Source organism: Pipistrellus hanaki (genome assembly GCF_964339955.1).
Source record: "Pipistrellus hanaki genome assembly, chromosome: 20".
NCBI lineage: Eukaryota > Metazoa > Chordata > Mammalia > Chiroptera > Vespertilionidae > Pipistrellus > Pipistrellus hanaki.
Window position 1 is genome coordinate 5,008,281 of NC_140522.1, and position 23,309 is coordinate 5,031,589.

The window sequence follows — 23,309 nt, forward strand, 5'->3', positions numbered from 1 at the left end:
GGGCCTCCCCTGGAATTATGCATGTGGAGGGGGGTTTGTAAGAATGCAATGAGACATCTGTGCGCGTAACACCCCATAACTCAGTCGTGAAAGCAGAAAACTCTTAAGCTTTGCTTTTTCTGCCCCCCCACCCCCCACCCCCTTAAGGCCGGTTTATTTTTGGAGTCAGGATTGTAGTCTGACTATAAAAGGGGAGGTGGGAGGAGGGGCAGCTCCCTCCCCGTGGAAAGTTCTGGAAGCTTTGGGATGGGAAGGAGATCGTGGGTGAAGTCATGGACAGGCCTGGTCTTCTCCTAAACCTGTCCCCTGAGCTGGTCCGCGGTTACCTCTGTCCTCTCTGAGCTCCTGGACACATTGCCCTCCTTCTTAATTACAATGTCAGTGAAGAGAGAGGTGAGCTCTCTCTCTGCCTCTCCCTCTCCCTCTCTCTCCCCCCTTCTCCCCCTTCGCTGCCCTCACTCCCGCTGCTCCTCATACGCTGGTGCACAGCGGAGAGGAGTTTAGCTTCCTGACACCTGGCTCCGCTTCTAGGCTATTCCACCCTTGACCAGAGGTGTCCTCAGGCAGCTCAGGTGGCCCCTCAGACTCCCAGTTTGGTCCCCATTGTAAAATGGGGGTCATCTCAACATCCCAGGACAAACTGAGATCTGGCACAGAGCTCTCCAGAGCTCAGGCCCCCGGGCCCTGCTCCCAGCGCCCCCCTCCCACCCCCTCCCGTCCTTTTCCAAACCTCTCACAGGACATGGAGGGTGTGGCTTCGGGCCGGTGTGGCCATTGCTCTCGGGGCAGCACGGTTGGAGCATGCTAAGTGTGGACCACATGGCCGCACCAGTTCCCACCAGTGAGCCCTCTGGCTGGTCGGGGAGAGGCCTCTCCTGGCAGTGGCCGCGAACGATCATTGATTCGCAAAAGCAGGGTCGGGAGCAGAAGAGCCTTGAGCCACAGTCTGTGGCTCACAGGCCCACAGGACCCCCTGCTTCCAAGGGTCATGGTCATGAGCAGCCAGAGCCCCCCTCCCAGCGCTGCTGGGCCGAGATTTGGGCCTAAACATGCCCCAGTCCGCAGAGCACTGGCAGTTTATCTCAAGTGGGCAGATGAGGATACACTACCCACGGAGGTAGACGTTCTAATTTCATCTTTTCGAGCTCAAGAAGCCCCGTTTGGGGAAGGAGAAGGAAGCTGAGAGGCCCCCTAGCCCCGTGGTCAGCAAACCGCGGCTCCCGAGCCACATGCGGCTCTTTGGCCCCTTGAGTGTGGCTCTTCCACAAAATTCCACGGCCTGGGCGAGTCTATGTTGAAGAAGTGTCGTTAGAAGAAGTTTAAGTTTTAAAAAGTTGGCTCTCCAAAGAAATTTCAGCCGCTGTAGTGTTGATATTTGGCTCTGTGGGCTAATGAGTTTGCCGACCACTGGCCTAGCCCAATAGTTTTCACACAGGCTCTCATTGGCATCAACTGGGACCACTTAACCCTTCGATGCTCAGTGGCCACCTCGAGATTCTGATTAAATGGGTCTGGGGGCCACACCTGTGCATCAGGTGAGCTAAAGCTCCCAGGTGGTTCTGAGCCCGGCACAGTCAGAGCCACTGGTCTCGTCCCGTCTTCTCGTTATGTTGCTACAGACATGGGGCCTAGGGAAGTTCAAGGTCACATGCATCATTCGTTTTAGAGTCTTGGTCCTTAGTGCTAACATAGGTCTTGCCAAGTCGATAGATTCCTGTGTGTGTGTGTGTGTGTGTGTGTGTGTGTGTGTGTGTGTTATTATCTATGGATAACAGCATCTAATGGGCAGCATGCAAATAAAAAAATTTTTTAAATATGTTTTATTGAGTTTTAGAGAGAGAAGAAGGGAAAGGGAGAGGGAGAGAGAGACAGAAACATGGATGAGAAATATTGACCAGCTGCCTCCTGCACGCCCCCTACTGGGAATCAAGTCCGCAACCCAGGCATGTGCCCTGACTGGGAATCCAACCAGTGGCCTCTTGGTTCATGGGTCCGTGCTCAACCACCGAGCCACACTGGCCGGGCTATTTTATAGACAGGGAAACGGATGCCTCGCCTGAGGGCATAGAGGAAGCTGGTAGCTCAGCTGGTAGCTCAGCTGGCATAAGAGCTGTTTCCCAACTCCCAGTCCAGTCATTTTCTGAAAGTCCCAGTGGGCGTCCAGCCCTTTTTTGGCTCCTGTCCAAGTGGCTATTGAACAAGCCATTCCCGTGGGGCCACGTGGTGGCCAGGTCACTCCGTGTTTTCTCTTCGTTTCCCTTCGCAGCGAGCTCATGAGGCGAGGGACTTCTCAGCGAGGCAGCTGCTGCTTGGCGTTTGCACACAGCCTTCCTATTAAGCATTTCTCTCTCTTTTTAAAAAAAATATTTTATTGATTTTGTTTTGAAGAGGGAGGGATAGAGAGTTAGAAACATCAATGAGAGAATCATCGAGCAGCTGCCTCTTGCACACCCCCTACAGGGGATGTGCCCGCACCCAAGGTACATGCCATTGACCGGAATCGAACCTGGTATCCTTCAGTCCGCAGGCCGATGCCCTATCCACTGAGCCAAACCGGGCTCGGCAAGAATTTCTCTCTTTTTCTAGCAAAGGGAGTATAGGACGGAGGTGAGCGGCACAGGCCCCAGAGCCAGACTGCCGAGCTGGAATTCTGACTCTGCCACTCTGAGCAGAGGAAACTTGCTGGGCCTCAGTTTTCTTATCCATGAAATGGGAGGGTAGTGGCACTTTTCTCTTGGGATCCAACTGAGGATTAAATGAGATAACAAGCGTACCAGTGCTAGACCTTCAACAGCTAACCTTGACGAAAAATTTACCATAATTGTAATATCAAGTACCTACCATAGTAATGTATCAGCAGCTACTATATCCAAGAGAGAGATGGGTGATGAAATTCCGTGTGATGAATTGACATCGCCACTGGGGCAATGCAGGTGGGAATCGAACCTGGGACCCTTCAGTCTGCAGGCCGACGCTCTATCCAACTCTTCGATACTTGGTGGGCTGTTTTGTTTCAAGGTTTGGAAAAACCCGGTGTTTCTCTAGGGGTGGATAGATGACTGCATCCCCGTACTTTTTCTGAATCAGGGTCATCCTGGAAAATTATGTGCCGTTTCTGTGTAAGGAGATCTTATCAAAGGAAGGCTGAGCAAAGACTCCATCGTCTACCCGTTGCTGGGATATTAAGGAAAGTTTTAGAAAGAACCCAGATGGTATACAAATCCCCCTGCCTGCCGCGGTTTCATTTTCACACGGCCTCTCCATTCTTTACCCATATATGTGCATCGCCTGTGGATGTCTCATCTAGAAACTGAAACCCAGTTTCACTCTTCGTCGCCTGTGCTTCGGCTTCCTGTATTGTCATGGTTGAGCGTTGGACCACGCCTGCTTCTATGGAGGCGTCCCGTCTTACTGCACCGCATTGCCTGTGAATGAGGCTGAGATGAATTCTGCATCTCTGAGCGTGTGGGAGAAGCCTCTTAGAGGGAGTAGCCTTGCTTAGAATCGGCCGCCGCCGCCTCCCCCCAACCTTCGCCAGCCCCCGATTTTCTTTACTTTTTATTCCTGCCGCTCCCTTCAGAACACAAGGGCCGACTGCCTATTGACGTGACTGGTCTCAGGAGAAGGTCAGGAGAAGTCTCCATCCTTGGTCACAGGCTTTCGCTCATGGACTCCCAGAGGGGCGTGTTGTCAGTCTGGGCAGAGTGGGAAGTGTGGAGGCCCATTGAAAGCAGAAGCTGCTGGAACCGGTTTGGCTCAGTGGATAAGAGCGTCGGCCTGTGGACTGAAGGGTCACAGGTTCCATTCCGGTCAAAGGCCTGTACCTTGGTGGCGGGCACATCCCCAGTAGGGGGTCTGCAAGAGGCAGCTGGTCGATGATTCTCTCTCATCGATGTTTCTAACTCTCTATCCCTCTCTCTTCCTCTCTCTAAAAAATTAATAAAAAATATATTAAAAAGCAGAAGCTGCTGAGAGAGCCAATGGTGCTCGTGCTGAAAGTATGAGTCACTCCTGTTGACACTCACTGTCCAGGGACGCTTTGAAAGGGACATCGCAGCAGAAGGAAGTGGCCCGGGAGGTGCTGTGTCTCTCCCCCCCCCCCGCTTTTCTAAGTCCTGGGTTTCGGGGCAATGCTGACATCGGGGTGCTGAAGCAAACACAGTCAGAAGTGTCTCAGGGTGGAGAGACAATTCCCAGGAGTCCCTTTGGCTAAATTGAGGAAAAAGGCCCTTTAAATAGGTGCTAATTCTCCGCCGGATAATTAGCTTGTCTTCCCTGATAGAGTGGACGAACTGGGTTGAATTCATTATAATTAATCTTACTTATTACGTAAAAATGCACGCGTCTGCCCTTATTAGGTGAACCTCTTGCTTTTTTTTTTTTTTTTTTTTTTTTAATCTTTATTGTTGAAAGTATTTCATAGGTCCTCCTTCCCCCACTCCATTAACCTCTTCAGGCCTGCTCCTGCTCACCCCCCACCCTCACCACCCCATTGTCTGTGTCCACTGGTTATGACATTTATATATATATATATAAATTTATACACACACACACACACACATACACACACACTGAGTGGCCAGATTATTTATGATCTCTGAATGCATAATAATCAGGCCACTCAGTGTATATCCAATATAATAATAATCCTATATAATAAAAGGCTAATATACAAATTGTCCCCTTGACCAGGAGTTCGACCAGCAGGCAGGCCAGCCAATTGCCCATGTCCCCTCCCAATGGCCAGGCTGGCCAGACTCCACCTATGCACGAATTTATATATATCACTTCCTTTTGCTGTGATGTCCCTTTCAAAGTGTGTGTACACACACACACACACACACACACACACACACACACACACACACACACACTGAGTGGCCAGATTATTATGCGTACAGAGATCACCATAATCTGGCCGCTCAGTGTGTGTGTGTGTGTGTGTGTGTGTGTGTGTGTGTATACGTATACAAGTTCATTGGTTGATCTCTTCTCACCCAACCTCCTCCCCCGCCTTCCCTCTGAGGGTGAGCCCCTTCTTTCCTGCCTGGAGGGGGCCGAGGCAGCGCACCCCACTCCACTGAGAATGAAAGACTTGAATGAAAGACAGCGTGATGGGCCGCTCTCGCTCACACAAGTTGGGGGAAGCTGAGCACGGCCTTGCCCATAGAAGAGACAGAGCTTTCCTGTTAGTGTCTGCACCACTTGAGGGGGCTTGGAGAATGCTTGGAGGACTGAGACTCAGACGCCACAAAGCTGCCTGGATAATTACCTTGAAATCAATCTCCTGCTGGCGACTGGACATTTTCCTGGATTTACAATGCAAAGCTTTTCCCAGGGAGTGGAGAGGAGAGTCATTGGCTTGGTGCACTAGCTGGTGGCTAGGCAGTGAGTCTGGATGGTGGCCCCGGAGGGTCAGCAGGGGATGCTCAGGGGCTCAGTGGGCCAAGCTCCTCCCTACGCGTTTTCTTCCTCCCCACGCCTCAGCCATTCAGAGCCCCCAGGCTTCCCCATCTGGCTGCACGGTGCTCTAAGGGAAGACACTGCCAGCTATTGTGCATGGTGCCTTGATTTTGCTGGCATTAATGTGTATCAGGAAGATGTGGAGGGTGGGGAGAAGAGAGCCCGCTCTGGGAAATCCCTCAGAGGGCCTCTGCTCCCCGTTGAAGTGTCTTTTCCTGAGAGGAGAGGGGCTGTTGATGTTGGATGGGAGTTGACCGCTATTTGGTAGCTTACTGTCCCTTAGATTGTTGTGGGCATTGGTCACTGCTTCTACATGTGCACGCGCACACACACACGCACACGCACACGCACACGCGCGCACACACACACACACACATCTTATTTGACACTTGTAACATGGGAATGAAATGGCACTGGGTATTAACTCATTTAATGGGGATGACACAGTTGTCTCCATCCTCACTGTCCAGGGTGGTAGCCGTGAGTCCCACATGGTTGCTGAGCACTGGAAACAGAGCGCTTCCACACGGGGATGTGCTGCAAGTGCACAAGGCACACTGGGTCTCAGAGACTTTGATAAAAAAGTATTAGTACAATATTTCACTAATAATCCAGCCTGCAACTCTTGGGGTCCCTTCCCTTAGACAGGACCACACGAATGGTGGTGACGTACATATGCACTGGCACCCCTTTGCTACCAGATTCACACACACACACACACACACACATCTGTACAAAGCTGCTATACAAATCATGTACACAGGTTCTGGAATAACGTCGCCTTGTTCAATGTCGTTTTGTGATAACATGGATGGGATGCCACTGGGACAGAATTCTCGTGTATATCCGTTAGCCTCCGGTGAAGTCGGTTTTGTGATATGTTGTTTTGCTTAAGGTCACCGAACCTATCAACAGTGTTACATGAGGACTCACTGTGTTGCTCTGGGTGCTAACCAGTGAATACTTTCCATTTCTATTAATAACTACCAGTATTAGCTCATTAAGTTCACACAATAACTCTATTGTTGCCTGTTGGTACTATGATTAGCCCCATTTTGCAAATGAGGAAACGAGGGTATACAAAGGCTAAGCAACTTGCCAAGATCATACTGCGGAGGCAGCCTGAACCCCACTGCAGGGAATTACACTCGATTTCCTCTAGGACCTGGGTGGGGAACCTCCGGCCCTCGGGCTGTAGGAGAACAGCGAGGTCCTTTGGTCTGGCCTTGCCAAGGCATTAGAGGTGAGTTAGTTAAATGTGTGACCAAATATAGGAGGCTCATTTTTTTTTAAAAAATGTATATATCTTTATATTTTATTGAGGTTTTACAGAGAGGAAGAGAGAGGGATAGAGAGTTGGAAACATCGATGCGAGAGAAACATCGATCAGCTGCCTCTTGCACACCCCCTACTGTGGATGTGCCTGCAACCAAGGTGCATGCCCTTGACCAGAATCGAACCTGGGACCTTTCAGTCTGCAGACCGAAGCTCTATCCATGGAGCCAAACCGGATCTGGCCAGAGGCTCATTTTTAAGGGGATAATTGTGTACGGCCCGCGAAGGATCTTATAAATATCCAAATGGCCTGTGGCAGAACAGAGGTTCCCCATCCGGCTCTAGGACAAACCACAGCTCAGCATCCGTGGGGTCCACATTTTAATAACAACAACAATAAACAAGTGAAGAAATAAACAGGGAGTTTCAGAGGGTAATGAGCACTTGGAAGGTTATAAAACTTGGAAACTTGGTGATATAATGAAAGAGAGCTGAGGGAGGGCAGCTCTGAATTGGATGTGAGGGAAGACCTTTCTGAGGAGATGACACTTGGTCTGAGGTCGGCATCACCCACGTGGGAAATAAGGGGAAGAGAGTTCCAGAAAGAGGGGACAGCACGTGCAAAGGCCCTGGGTGAGAAGCAGATCGCCCAGGTCTCACACACCCTACAACAGTGGTCGGCAATCCATGGCACACGGGCCACGTGCGGCTCTTTGGCCCTTTGAGTGTGGCTCTTCCACGCGCGGGCACACACACATACAGTGCAATTGAAACTTCGTGGCCCATGCACAAAAGTTGGTTTTCGGCCTGGGTGAGTCTATTTTTGAAGAAGTGGTGTTAAACACTCAAGGGGCCAAAGAGCCGCATATGGCTCGTGAGCCGAGGTTTGCCAACCACTGCCCTAGAACATCTGGGCTCCTTCTCACCGTTGTTCATCCATGTCAGGTCTGTCCAAGCTGTGCCGACGTTGTAGAATGCAAGCATTGGGAGAAACTTGCAGTTTATGCCAACCCGGATGTTAGAGAAGTGGCCACAGAGGTCACAGAGGTAGAGCCACATATCACGTTAGCGTGGAAAGAGGGCTGCATTCTGAGTCCCTGAGGTCAGGCCTTCTGTCACCCTGAGCAGCATTAGGCATGGATTCAAAGGGATGTGTCTGAGAAAGCCAATGGTGTCAGGTGTGAGGTGCATCCTAGGTCACCTCTCCATTCTGCATGTCCCAGGCTGACCCTCCACTTAGCTCAAGTTCATGTTGACAATGTAGAATCACAGCCCACCTCCCCAGAGCTGTGCTGGCCTTCTGGCTCTTTCCCTCGTCATCTCAGAAGGTGGTCCACTGGGTGTGGGGACAAGCTACCTGCTGACATGACCTTTCCAAGGGATGGGATGGCATGAGACGTTGGGCACGGCTGGCTGGGTGAATCCTTATTCCAGGAGGGCTCACGCCTGCTCGTTCTGGCAGTTGACCGGTAATACTTAGGCTTGCTGAATATTCTTGCCAAATGCAGAATTCAGCTCAGCGACTTGAGGAAGTCGTTCCTACGCGTTTTATGAACTGAAAACATTGGTTCGGTAAAAACACGGCCCAAGTTTTGAGGGTTGACGTTGATTCCTTCCCCTTATCGCTCTCTCAGTTCCCCAAGCCACAGCCCTTTGACCTCCAGGTCAGATGAAAAACACATCATCCTGAAAGCTGTTATTTTTGGACACACGGAGGTTTCCCTCAGAGCAAGCTGAGACGCACAGGGCATCGTTCACGGTGCGCTCTGTACACAGCTGAGCGATGGAACCAACCGCTGGGCTTCCCCCGTGCAACCTCCCTTTGCTTCCTTGCCCTCCCTCCTCTCTCCTTGTCATGGGTGTTTCTAGATGACCTCCCGTGAACGTGATTTCCCACTGGGAAGGTTTCGCAGTAGAAATATGCTCTCCCCCGAGGCTCGCTCTTGATATTTCCAGAGATTTATTTAATTGGACCCCACTTAGGTGCCGTTGGGAAAGCATACTTTTGCTGTGGAAGCTGTGATGTGCTTAATTTGGGGTCTAAGATAAATGTCGGTCCTCGGGGGAGGCGGATGGTTAAGCAACAGTTTGCCTTTTGTATAGTGGGCCCGTCTCATGAATAGCTTTTTCTGGGCTCGCCTCTTGTTTGTTTGTTTAGCAGGGCTTCGTTGTTTAAACCCCTGCACCGGAAAGCAAAGAACGCTCCCCCCGCTCTCTTCAGAGAATTAAACAATGATGGAGAGCGGTTGAGCTCTTGGGGGAAAATACAGCTTTGTGTTTTATAGCCCTCTCCTTCTGTTAACATTCTCCCCTCTGCAGCCGTCGAGTATGAGTGCATGGATTCCCCCCGCTCCCCCCCCCCCCACTTCCCCAAATCCATCTTGATGGGTTCACCAGCATTGAGCATCTTAGTGAATAGAGAACGTATGGAGTAGCCTTCCAAATACACAGATTCTCCGGCTAAAATATCCTTTGGCCCAGAGAGAGCATGGGCCAGTGCTGACTCCTACGGAGGGTATAGCTAGCGAGGAGGTAAGTGTCTTGAGGGAAGGAGTGGGCTTCTCGGTTTGCAGCTGGCTAGTAGAACTAAGGATCCGGAAGGCTCCATGGTCTTGTCTCTGATGGGCTTGTGGGTCCTTTAGACTGCATCCCATTCCCTGACCTTGGACCGGTCCTGGCTTGACTTTAAGACATGGTACCGACTTGGGTTGGTTCCCCGGGGCCAGGTTCTCAGGCAGTCCACAGGTTTCGGTGTTATTCCTTGAAAGTAAGAACTATAATTTCTATTTTTTATTTAGTTATTTATTTATTTTAGAATGTAAGCTATACTGAGAATCAAAATTAAACGTAGGTATGGTATTACCTACTTTGGCTTGGGCCACCATAACAGCATGGCACAGATTGAGTGGCTTGAACAACAGCAAAAACTCAGTTCTCACAGTCCTGGAGTTTGGAATTCCAGGGTTAAGGTGTCAGCATGGTTAGGTTCCGATGAGGTCTCTCTTCCTGGCTTGCAAATGGCCACCTTCTCTCAGGGTCCTTAGGTAGTAGGGAGAGAGACACCAAGATTTCTGGGCACTAATCTCATCATAAGGGCCCCACCCTCATGACCTCATCTCTCAGAGGCCCCATTTCCAAATACCATCCCATTGGGGGGTTGAGGGATTCAACACATGAACGGGGATAGTGTATAACTGAGTCCATAGCAGATGTTAAAAAAAAGCAGTCAGGGAAAGAAAGTGGACGGATTTGCCCAGGTTTTGGCATAGTGTGGTTCTCTGGGCCTTATCTGTTCCCTGGACTCCCTCCCCTCTTCCCTTCCCCCCAAACCAGTCAGTCCCTTCTCAGCCCTTACGAGGCCTGCCCTGGACTAAGATCTAATTCGCTTCCACAGTCCCCAGGAACTGGAGGGAACCCCGTGGCCCTTGTAATTAATTATTACCCTTTTATTTGTAGGCTTATGTGTTTATCATCCGTCTCCTCCCATTGGACCCTGACCAGTGGGGAGGGAGGGAGAGAGAAAAGGAGGGGAGGGGAGGGACATCTACAGGATGTCCCTCGGGCCCCCAGCTGTCTGGAAGGCCCTGCTCTGAGATGAAAGAGACTCTAAAAGTGAAACATAATGTGAACGCAGCTGGCGTGTCCGTTACGGAAACCCGGAGGCTTGGGCTGAGGGTTTGAGGTGAGCCGTTCTCCCCGGGAGCTGCTGGGTCTGTGCTCTCGGAGGTCCCGGCTTCCATGTGGAGGCAGACGGGAATGTGAATTGCACGTTTTCGGGAACCTGGGCGTGAACTTGGCCGGCCGTCAGCCCTCTTCCCTCCGCATGCCCAGCCTGTGCGTCCGTGGGCATGCGTCTCAGTGAAAAGCCATTCATTTGATGAGCCTCAAAGCCCGTCCTGAACATAGAGCACGTTGACTTCCTCTCGTTGGCATTTTGGTTAGTAAGAGGGAGAGGCAGAGGAACCCCCGGTGACAATCATGCCCACAGGCCGGCCTGTGTGTGTGTGTGTGTGTGTGTGTGTGTGTGTGTGAGAGAGAGAGAGAGAGAAAGAGAGACAGAGAGAGAGAGAGACAGAGAGAGACAGAGAGACAGAGGCCAGGCAAGGCCAGAGGTGGACGGCGTGCCCTGGCCCCGGGCACGGGGAGTGGCTGGTGGAAGCCCATGATGCCGACCCCTGCCTTGTCCTTGGTTCTCGCTTAAACCCGTCGGAGCCCGAGAGGGAGGGTGGATGGATGGCGGGGTTTTCTGCACTCACAGCCCCAGGAACCGTGTGTTGGGCGGGAAGGGAATGAAGGGAGCCTGGCCCCTCTTCCCAAACCACCCTGGACCCTTTAGCGACAGGGTGAAAAGATACGCTGTGGATTCTCTCGGAAGGTCGGGCATCAAATGCATTCGAGGTAGAAACTCCCGAATCCCGTTTCCTCCCTTATACCTCGGAAGGATCGGAGAGCGGGAGGGAGGGACACGCTGGCCCTGGTGAGGGGGCACTGAAGAGATCTTCCTGGAAGGCACTGGTTTCTGCAAAACCTGGGGGAGTTCCTGGGGCGGGGGAGGAGTGGGGAGGACTCTGAGATCTTCCCCTTCAGGATCCTGCTCACATAATGTCATCTGCTCAGGAAAGCCACACAAAGCCGCCTGATTGTTGTCTTTGTGGAAAATTACATGAGTGTCATCAGCTGTTGCCTCTGGCAGTGCTTTCTGTTCTAATGTAAATACACGAGGGAACAGATTTAAAGGAACAGGCCAGATTTACATACTTGTGGGGGGGCCTCCCAGACGCTCTGCCTGTTAGTCAAACGTACGCAAATGACTGTGCCCTGAATGGTCCCCGTCACAGCTCTCAGGCGGGGAGGCTGGGAAAGGGGTGTTAGGAGTCGGGGGGCGGGGGGGGGGGTCACAGGCGCTGCCTTGGGGAGCCGCTGAGCCACTTCCAGGCTGGGATTCCTGGAAGGCACCCTGTGAAAGCTTCATTTTTGTATGCCACCCTTCCGAGATCATTGCTCAGCTCACCTTTTTTGAGGTAACTATTTAGACGGGAATGTTTGAAAAATTACTTCCATTGGGTGTGTGACAAAGATCTTTATCCATCAAAGAAGGGAGCAATATATTTTAAAAGGTAAGAAATAAGAGCCCCCTGAACAAGTTCATGAATGAAAGCAGTTGTAGAAGTACACAAAACCAGAACTCTAGCTGAAACCATATTGTAAATTTTGCAAGGACTTAGAGGCCCGGTGCAAGAATTTGTGCATGGGTGGGGTCCGGCCAGCCCGACCCCCACCCCCAGTTGGGACAGTCAGGGGCAGGGTTGGCCAGGGGCTGGGTGTGTATATCTCTTTAGGGGCTGGTGTGTATTTCTCTTTAGGGGCTGGTGTGTATCTCTTTAGGGGCTGGGTGTGTACTAGGTGTACTGGTTAATAATGTGGATTTTGTAATCAAAGAAAACATGATAATTTCAAGAGAAACATCAAAAGTGCTTTATTCAAAGCATCCATCACTAGCTACACATTTCCCCCATATTTCAGGTAATTTGTGGATACCGTCCCAATAGAACTTTTCTTGTTTTGAGGCAAATCATTCAGAGACCCAATTTTCCACTTCTTTGTATGTTTTGAAGTGCTGCTCAGAAGGCTCATGTGCCATCCATCAGAACAAGTGGTGTTCTGGAGTAAGGTCTGGTGAATACGTACGGTGGGTGGGTTTATACTTCCCAGGCAAGATCTTTAACTGGTTTTGAAGTGTGTGATGGTGTGTCATCATGAAGCAAAATTACTTTGCTGTGTCTTCTGGCCCATTCTGGTGGTTTTACGATCAACAGTGGTTCAAGTTGATTATTTGTTGTCGGTAGTGATCAGTATTAACGGTTTCACCTGGTTTTAGAAGCTCATAATACACCACACCTTCCTGATCCCACCAAATGCAGAGCATTGTCTTCTTTCCAAAGCGATTTGGCCTTGCAGTCGATGTTGATGGTTGATCTGGATCAACCCATGATTTTGTGGACTTGGGATTCTCAAAATAAATCCACTTTTCATAGCCAGAAACAATTTGGTCCAAAAGAGACTTTCATGCCATTGAAGCAACATTTTACTGATGACTTTTTGGTTTTCCATTTGTCTTTCGTTCAGTTGATGTGGCACCCATTTTCCTTCCTTTAAAATCTTTCCCATTGCTTGTACTACTATTTCTCTATAGGGGATAGGTGTGTTTCTATTTAGGGGCTGGGTGTATATAATGTCTTTAGGGGCTGGATGTGTATAATCTCTCTAGGGGATAGGTGTGTGTATCTCTCTTTAGGGGCTGGGTGTGTATCTCTCTTTAGGGGCTGGGTGTACATAATCTCTTTCGGGGCTGGGTGTGTATAATCTCTTTAGGGGCTGGGTGTACATAATCTTTTTAGGGGCTGGGTGTGTGTATCTCTCTTTCGGGGCTGGGTGTACATAATCTCTTTAGGGGCTGGGTGTGTGTTTCTCTTTAGGGGCTGGGTGTGTATATCTCTTTAGGGTCTGGGTGTACATAATCTCTTTAGGGGATAGGTGTGTGTTTCTCTTTAGGGGCTGGGTGTTCTTTGCCACTCGGCGCCCACGTGCTGCCCAGACTCGTTTCGGCAGAGAAGCTCATTCTGAGATAAGGGTTGGAAATGCATCGCCCAGAGTTGCTGCTCAGGCCTGGTAACTATTTGCTCGGATAACTACAAGCAGTTGGTGCCTAATGTGGTCAGCCTGGGGAGGACTCTGAGAACAGACAGGGAAGGGAGGGGAGCAGTGTTGTCGCAGACACTCTGTCTGCCTGGCCTGGGGTGGCTCAGTGGTTGAGCTTTGACCTGTGAACCAGGAGGACACGGTTCGATTCCCGGGCAGGGCACATGCCCGGGTTGCGGGCTCGATCCCAAGTGCGGGGCGTGCGGGAGGCAGCTGATCAGTGATTCTCTCTCATCACGATGTTTTCATCTCCCTTCCTCTCTGAAGTCAGTATATTTTTTAAAAGCCCTATATGATGGTCTAACAACTGTGCTGTAACCTGAAACTAATACGAGAGAGCCATGGATGCGAACGGTATTTAGGAAATTTAAAGATTAACAAAATGAGATAAATCCCTCTGTGCTCGCTCCTTTCCTGGAAAAGCCATGATCCAGGCATGCGTGCCCTTGAGGGGTCCCCTGACTGGGAAAGTCGGGGTGCACTGGGGAAGGAGGAGCTGCTATCTCTGGGAGGTCTTTAAGCTCCTGCTGCTCGGTGCCTCGGTTCCTGCTTCCTTCTGAATACAGTTCTCAGAGGAGAATCTCTACCAGGGGTCTTCAAACTACGGCCCGCGGGCCACATGCAGCCCCCAGGGGAGTCTGATCCTGCCCGCCAGGTTTTTTGGGCAGTGAGGGCAGCCAAGGTGTTACAGTAGGAATTAGTAGTTCATATAGTCCGGCCCTCCAGCTCTCTGAGGGACCGTGATCTGGCCCCCACTTTAAAAAGTTTGAAGACCCCTGCTCTAGACGTTGGCATACTTCTCATTTACAGCCTTTATACGAAGCATCATTTTTAGGTCTTTAAAAGGGTAGTTTCCCCACGTATTGCAAAAACACGTGTTTTAAAAAAGTGCTAGAGCCAGTTTGGAAGGACTTGCTATTTATTAAGCAGATTAATCCCCAAAGCTGTGTTGGGCGGCAGGTGCTGCTGTGGTCCCTGCTCCCTCTGGGGAAACGGAGGCACCGGGAGGCAAGAAACCGGTGCAGGAGGCGGCGTGGCTGGCATTCGGGATGCGACCCAGGCAGCTGGCCTCGGCATCGCTGCCCGCATGTGGATCCTCGGGAGGTGGGGCGCCTGGTGACAGAGCAACATCTACCCACAGAGCTTCCGGCACCAGGTTCTGATGATATCACACCCACTCTGCAGATCAGTAAACTGAGGCCTAATGGGGGAAAGTGGTTGCAGCAGGCCCCAGGGCTCCTGGGAGACAGAATCACAATCACAGCCTGGTCTGTCTGCCTCCAATCCCCGCACCTAACCCCCAGCCACACCGCCTCTGCTCCAGGGCTGCTTATCTTGTTGTAATGTTCTCATTTAGCAAAAACAGGTATGAAATGACCCAGCTCCTCGCTGGGTATGAAATCATCACAGCTCCGCAGAACGGGGGCGGTCAGCTGGGCCTCTAGGGCAGTGGTCGGCAAACTCATCAGTCCACAGAGCCAAATATAAGCAGGATCACGACTGAAATTTCTTTGGAGAGCCACATTTTTGAAACTTAAACTTCTTCTATGCCACTTCTTCAAAATAGGCTCACCCAGGCCGTGGTATTTTGTGGAAGAGCCACACTCAAGGGGCCAAAGAGCTGCATGTGGCTCACAAGCCGCAGTTTGCCGACCAGGGCCCTAGGGGATAGGATGGGGTCTGGTAAGGGACAGGGTTTGGAAGAGAAAACCTCATTAGCCTCACTCCTCCCCCCCTCCCCCCCTCCCCCTGCCTCTAATCCCACACTTGTACCCCCAGACATCGCTCTACAGAACACCCCACCGGTCCCTTTTGCTCTGAGCACCATCTCAGGGACAGAATTCTCTTCTGCAGCGAATACGTGCGAACTCACTCTTCCCTTTTCTGTCCACTCCGTCTCCACATGCTCTCCGACATGGCTTATACAACAGGCCCAGCGTTTTGCGCGTGAGCCCCCCCCGAGATTCGGATCTTTCTGTGTCTGTCTGTCTCGAATCCTCTCCCCCTTTCCCCCTCGTTTCCCGGCCCATGCCACCTGTTAGCATATTACATCACTGCCTCCCGGACCGCAGTTGCAGCAAAGGCCTCAGACAAAGTCCTTCTTCTTGTATTGTTTGCGCTCAAAGAGTTGATATCATGCCAGCTGATGTCATTGTGTGTCTTTGTGTGACTGCTATGGCAACTGGGCAGGTGGGGTGCCCCCAGCTGATGTCATCGGGAAAGGAGGTGCAGAGACAGAATTTTAAAGAGCTCCGGGCTGCTTTCTTCTGCCTGGGGGGTTTTCTGGTGGGCATTTATTTATTTATTTATTTTTAAGCCGGCCGCTTTTGAGACAAATTACAGCTCAAGTGCCCTACGTAAGACGAGAGAGATCTTGTTTTCTAGCCCCTTAGAAACTTCTTTTGAATTCATCTTAGTTGTTCTTTCCTCTCATTGTTTGTGGAAAAGTGTAGCAAACTGCCTTTTTCTTTGGGGGAAAAAATAAGTGAATGAGGTTCCTATCCCGGGATCAGGGTGGAACTGTCTGCCTGGACTTCGTAGGGGTCACAGCTGAGCAGGTTTTAATAACCTTTCCGTCTCTTTTGTGGGCAGTGGGTCATTTCACGTCTTTAAATGTTTTCACCAGTGAAGCTTTTCGGGTTTTCCATTTCTTCCGTCTACTTTAAAATTGATTTGAGCCCAGATAAACTTTTCCCCCCCATGATTTCTTAGCCCAGTGGTTGGCAAACTCATTAGTCCACAGAGCCAAATATCAACAGTAAAACGACTTAAATTTCTTTGGAGAGCCACATTTTTTAAGCTTAAACTCCTTCTAACGCCACTTCTTCAACATAGACTTGCCCAGGCTGTGGTATTTTGAGGAAGAGCCACACTTAAGGGGCCGAAGAGCCGCATGTGGCTTGAGAGCCGTGGTTTGCCGACCACTGTCCTAGCAGAATACACTAATGATATGTAAGGGCAGCATTTAATTCTAACAATTAAAATGAAGGGCTAGCTCTTGCTTTTCTTTGCAAAAAGAAGAGCTAGGATTACTTTATTCCTCTGTAAGGCTCAAACCTCATAGTACTCCTTGGCATGTGCTTGGGGTCATGGCCAGACCTGAACATATGACCTCCCTGGTGTGCATGGCCAAGTCCACGTGTGCTGGCTGCTGTCAGCAGCCCCGACACTGGATATCTATCTAGTTTACAGTCTGGAGCTTCCTGCTGCGGTTGCTAAAGATGAGACCTGAAGGGCACAGGCGAGGCTCAGGGACCTGGGGACAGACTTCCTGTCCTTGTGTCACAACAGCCACATCCTGTTCGCGCGCCCGCTTCCCGAGACCACGGAGGCTGCTGTAAAGCCCCCGCCGAGGGGGGAAAGGCTGTGTTTTGGTTGCCTTCAGCTATGGGAGACCTCCAACTGCTTCCTGTTTGATGTGAATCGGAGCTGATTGGGTGCTGATAATGTCTGGTTGCCTAGCTCTCAGCTGTATAACCTTTCCGGCTTATCCATGTGTGTGATGCAACTAACAAATATGAAAGGAAACTTTAAGTAACTACGATCCATAAATTTTCTAACTTAACTGCTCTTTTTTTGCATAATCTTTCAATTTTTGATCATCATGTGCGGTGGATGTTTTTGAACTGCCTTTTTTTTTTTTTCATTTAATATCAAACATTCTCTTTGTTTTCCTATTTTTTCATAACCTGGAGTGGCTACATAGCCTTTCATTGGGTGACTATATTAACTCTCCCCTTAAAATTGTTTTTAAACTCAGCCTTTTTATAAAATAGACGATGCAGTAGACAACATCTTACACATCCAGCTGATTTCCCTCAGATCTACTAATGGGTAATGCTCCTTCGGTGGAGGGACAGGCCTGCATTCTAAAAATGGGAAAACTAGTACTGTTTTCAGCTTTTTACATGAGAACCATAGCATTTAGGAGGCAGAACAGAGCCTGAAGCTAGCTCAGTGGTTGGCAAACTCAGTTATCAGAGCCAAATTTTTTAAACTTCTTCTAATGCCACTTCAAAATAGACTCACCCAGGCCGTGGTATTTTGTGGAAGAGCTACACTCAAGGGGCCAAAGAGCCGCATGTGGCTCAAGAGCCCTGGTTTGCTGACCACTGAGCTAGCTCAAAGGTGTGCCTCAAGCATGTCAAATTCAAGGCTTAAACACGGGCCAAATAAACAAGGTTTAAGCGGGCCGCAAGAAAAAAGCTTCAATTTTCATTAAAATGTAGGTTTATTTCGATAGAGACATGCTGAATACAACGGGCTGAAATAAATGAGTCATCGTTAACATAAAATAGAACATTTTAATAGTTTCTATTAAAAACTAATATTTTTTCTTGAACATCAACTTACTGGATACTAAATAATTGCACAAATTAGTAAGTAACGCAAATAAACCTATTTTTCCTCTTCTCCAAAAGCTAAATATTTCCCGTTGTACTCGGCAAACAAGCTAGTCCAAGATGAATGCGGTGGCCATCGGCTGCTACAATATTCGCTGCTGGTATTAGTGGAGAGAAATGGTGCGCCTGCGGGTAAGGCGCTAAGGGAAATGAATGCTACCCGATTATAGTAACCAGTCATTAGCGAACATTGTAGTTTGTTATTAATAATTATGTTAAGTTTGTTAATAATAAGGATATTATAAGAATGAAGTTACGAAATTAAAATGTTTCTTACATACCGTGATATTGGCTGGGCCAAAAAAATATTGGTTGTGGGCCGTGTGAGTTTGACATGCTTGTTAGAGGTTTCCTGAAGGAGAAGTGGGTGCAAGGATCTGGGCTGCTCCACGCTGCCTCCTCCTGGAAATCGGGATTGAAAACGGTCAGTGAAATCCATGGAAAATACCAGGAAAGGGGTAAGGAAAACTCCGCTCACACCTCCCTGCATGTGTGTCTTTTCCAAGCCTTTCTCTGCTGCTTGGGCGATCATAGAAATAACTCCAGTAAACGTAGCAAACCCCTGCCGAGTGAGACCGTGTGCCAGACAGCATGCTAAGTACTTGACATGTATCCATGCATTCCAGGCTCCCAGTCACACCAAGGGTAAGGTGACCAGACATCCTGCTTTTGGCAGGACAGTCCTGATTTTTAACAATTTGTCCCGCGGTGTTTTAAAAAAAGTCCTGATTTTTGGAAAGAATCACAGATTGTTAAAAATCGGGACTGTCCCGCCAGAAGCGGGACGTCTGGTCACCTTAACCCAGGGGTAGAGGCCATGACCCTCACTGTGCAGGCAGGGGAACTGAGGCTCAGAGAAATGAGCTTCAGCGAGAGACAGGACCAGGAAGGTGTGGGGCTGGGATGAGAGCCAAGGTAAACGGTTCTTCCCAGGTCCCGCTGGTGACCACGGCGCTGGGGAGGGAGGTGGCCATGGTGGGTGAGGTGAGCTTACACAGGGTGCCAGTCACACGCCTGCGGTGCCAGGGTGCTGGCAGAGGCTCCTCGCCCCAGGTCCTCGCGCTGTGCCTTCCTCAGCTCCCAAGGCGCCAGGTCCTATGTAGGCCACGGAGCACATGCTCCGGGAGGCAGATGCAATTAGCTGCCGCGGGCACTGCCCGGTGCTGCGGGGCCTTTGCCAGGGAGCATGCCCCAGTTTGTATGAAAAGCACATTTCCTGTGCATGGTGCTGGCCCCCACAGCTGGTCCTAGGCCTCCAAATGGACTTTTTAAAAAAATTATTTTTCCAATACATGTATATTTTTTGTTGTTGTTGATTTCAGAGAGGAAAGCAGAGGGAGAGAGAGAAACAAAAGTGATGAGAGGGAATCATTGGCTGCCTCTTGCATGCCCCCCACTGGGGATGGAGCCCGCAACCAAGGTACATGCCCTTGACTGGAATCGAACCCTTCAGTCTGCAGGCTGATACTCTATCCACTGAGCCAAACCAGCTAGAGCTTGAATTTTATTTTATAACATATATATATATATATATATATGGTCTGCAAAAAACATGCCCCTGCTGGACGGTGTGGCTCAGTGGATGAGCATCGACCCATGAACCAGGAGGTCACCGGTTTGATTCCCGTCAGGGCACATGCCCAAATTATGGGCTTGTTCCCCATTAGTGGGGGGCATGCAGGAGGCAGCCTATCAATGTTGATCTTTCCCTCTCATCGATGTTTCTATGCCTCCCTTCCCTTCCACTCTCTATAAAATTAATAAAAACATATTAGAAAAACAAAGCACACACAGGTTCCTACCGGGAAGGTGACTGCTGCCCGATTGCAGGCCTGGGGGCTCACTCCTCTCGTTGTGCTTGCCTTCCAGGTGGCCTCAGCAGCTTTAAGCAGAACCATGAAAACCTCTGTGACAACTCCCTCCAGCTCCAAGAGTGCCGGGAGGTGGGGGGCGGCGCGTCCGCGGCCTCAGTGCTACCTCAGTGCATCCCCACCACGCCCGACATCGAGAACGCCGAGCTGACGCCCATCCTGCCCTTCCTCTTCCTTGGCAACGAGCAGGACGCCCAGGACCTGGAAGCCATGCAGCGGCTCAACATCGGCTATGTCATCAACGTCACCACGCACCTGCCCCTCTACCACTACGAGAAAGGCCTCTTCAACTACAAGCGGCTGCCGGCCACCGACAGCAACAAGCAGAACCTGCGGCAGTACTTTGAAGAGGCCTTCGAGTTCATTGGTAAGTACCTCCCCTGGGGACCTCGCCTCTTCCGCCTTCCTTTCCCCTCTGGCATTTGCTTTGATGTCAAGTTCAAGATGAATGCCGGGGGTGTTAGAGGAGAGCTGCTCCGAGTGCTTTTGGGGCTCTGCAGCTGAGAGTTCTCTTAAGTCATAGCCCACCGAGTGGAGTGTCCATCAGGACGAATATAGATAAAAGGGCAGGGGTTCCACTTGGCTGGGAGGTTTTCAGCTGGAAAGCCTCATCCCTCAGGTTCTCAGTGAGAAGGGGAGAGGGGTGAGCTGTGATGTGTTGCAATTCTTTTATAGAAATTATATTTGTATATAATTTCTATAAGAGAATCAGTAGGAGGCAAGACAGTGGATGGCAGAGCTGGCGCTGTGGCTTTCTGGTCTACCTTGGCACCTTGCAGGAAGTAAAATCGAGTGACTAAACTCGCCCGCACCCCCTTACCTTGAGTCCAGTGGACTTGCAGTTGGTAGAGGCTCTTTACGAGGCGAGGCGACACCACGGTGAACATCTTTCCCCATCACATCAGCATAGAGAAGAGAGAGGACTGGAGGCGGGCTAGTGTCTGTCCCCCTCCCTGCTTTGTCTGAAATGCAGGGCGGGAATGTGAGCATTGGTGAGATGGTACCCGCTTTCCTTAGACAGTTCACCCCAGCCTCCCTGAAGTAGGAAGATCAAGGTGTCTAGCCTGAGGAAAATTCTAGCAACAGCGGGCCTTGATCTCCAAAAGGAAGCAATGGCCAGCATAGCCCTCATTCTACCTTTAATTTTTGCTGCATCCATAGCAGTGGTTCTCAGCCTTCCTAATGCCACGACCCTTTCATACAGCTCCTCCTGTTGTGGTGGCCCCCAACCAACATTATTTTCGTTGCTACTTCGTAACTGTCATTTTGCTACTGCTATGAATTGTAGTGTAAACATCTGATTCTGGGTGAAATACTGTTGGCTATTTGTTTGTTTTCCTTCTACAAAAGCAAGTAAGTGAACACCCTACAGGGAATGAGTAGTAGGGTGCTTTGATTGCGTCCTCTTATATCAGTGGTTCTCAACCTTTTTCATGCCGCGACCCTTTCATACAGCTCCTCATGTTGTGGTGACCCCCAACCATAACATTATTTTCACTGCTACTTCATAACTGTGTTAATTTTGCTACTGTTATGAATCGTAATGTGAATATCTGTGTTTTCCGATGGTCTGAGGCAACCCTGCTAGCGGTTCTCAACCTGTGGATCAAACATGATTCCCAGGGTTCAGTCACAGGGGTTGAGCTTCAAGGTCACTCACCTAATGTTTAGGGGAAGCAGTGGTCACTGAAAGGGGAGATTTTACATAATGTAAATGTGTTTTCCGATGGTCTTGGGCTCTACAGCAGCGGTTCTCAACCTGTGAGTCTCTAGCAGGGTCACCTAAGACCATCAGAAAACATAGATATTTACATTACGATTCATAACAGTGGCAAAATTACAGTTATGAAATAGCAGCAAAAATAATTTTATGGGCTGAAACTGGTTTGGCTCAGTGGATAGAGCATGGGCCTGCGGACTGAAAGGTCCCAGGTTCGATTCCAGTCAAGGGCATGTACATTGGTTGCGGGCACATCCCCGGTGGGGTGTGTGCAGGAGGCAGCTGGTCAAGGTTTCTCTCTCATCGATGTTTCTAGCTCTCTGTCCCTCTTTCTCTCCCTTCCTCTCTGTAAAAAATGAATAAAATATTTAAAAAATAATAATGTTATGGTTGGGGGTCACCACATGAGGAACTGTATTAAAGGGCTACGGCATTAGAAAGGTTGAGACCACTGTTCTAGAGCCTCAGACTGTTGTAAGGTTCAAATGATCTTTGGGGGAACACCTGGCATCTAGCTGAGACGCAGCATCTTTTTCAAGTGACTCTGATCTTTATTCCCACAAAGGGGGACCCCGTGCTTTTCCTCCGGCGGCAGCTTTTTACTGGGCTGTCTCCCGGGAAGAATGCTCTCCTGTCAGGTGCCCCTCAAATAGAAAATGGGCTCCACAGCCCTTGGGTCTGGTGGTGTCGCTGTAGAGTGGACAGCTCTGGCCCCCGCCCAGCTCATTGCCCGGCTGTTTTCCTTGCTGATGCGCCTTCAGTGCAGGACCGTGGAATATTCCGCCTGGAAGGGAATTCTGAGTGGGCACCGAACTCAGAAAAGTAAAATGACTTCTCCAAGGTCCGTGGTCGGCAAACTGCGGCTCTAGAGCCTGCATGCGGCTCTTCGGCCCCTTGAGTGTGGCTCTTCCACAAAGTGCCACTGCCTGGGCGAGTCTATGTGGAAGAAATGGCGTTAGAAGAAGTTTAAAAAATGTGGCTCTCCAAAGAAATGTCAATCGTCGTACTGTTGGTATTTGGCTCTGTGGACTGATGAGTTTGCCGACCACTGTCCAAGGTGATGGGAATTTTAGTGTCAGTGGAGGGACCAGAACTCGGGGGGCAGTGTTTACAGAGCTCTGTTCTTTCCTGCCTGGTAACACGTGGTGCCAGGAGACCTTACCAATATCTGACCCAGGTGCTGAGCCCGGAGGAGAAATAGTTGTTGTCATCAAGTGGATGAGGAACTTTCTGGTTGGTACATGGTTGGAACATGATGTTACGGCTGCAATTTTTTCTGACTTCATTCCAGTTGAGGGAAGTTAGGAAATTGTTTTCCTTTAGTGAGTAGCATGCAATGTGCTTCCTCTAAACAGTGGTTCTCAACCTTTCTAATGCCTGATACAGTTCCTCATGTGGTGGTGAGCCCAACCATAAAATTATTTATTTTTTATTTAAAAAATATATTTTATTGTTTTTTTTACAGAGAGGAAGAGAGAGGGATAGAGAAACATCGATCAGTTGCCTCTTGCACACCTCTTACTGGGGAGGTGCCCGCAACCAAGGTACATGCCCTTGATCGGAATTGAATCTAGGACCTTTCAGTCTGCAGGCTGACGCTCTATCCACTGAGCCAAACCGGTTTCGGCCGTAAAATTATTTTAGTTAGTACTTCATAACTAATTTTGCTGCTGTTAATGAATCGTAATGTAAATATCTGTGTTTTCTGATGGTCTTAGGCTCTACAGTGACCCACAGGTTGAACCGCTAGCAGGGTCGCCTAAGACCATCAGAAAACACAGATGTTTAATTTTGCTACTGTTAATGAATCATAATGTACACTTATGAAGTAGCAGCGAAAATAATGTTATGATTAGGGGTCACCTCAACATGAGGAAC

The 23,309-nt window shown here is 49.8% G+C and overlaps 1 protein-coding gene across 3 annotated transcripts in view; it reads left to right on the top strand.

The window, feature by feature from the left end:
- DUSP10 (dual specificity phosphatase 10) overlaps positions 1-23,309 on the top strand; it is a 93,851-nt gene that overhangs the window by 67,126 nt on the left and 3,416 nt on the right. For all 3 annotated transcript variants that reach the window (XM_084868912.1, XM_084868911.1, XM_084868913.1), the window contains one exon: positions 19,710-20,078. In XM_084868912.1, the coding sequence (XP_084725038.1) occupies positions 19,710-20,078 (369 nt within the window). The remainder of the gene's footprint in view (positions 1-19,709; positions 20,079-23,309) is intronic.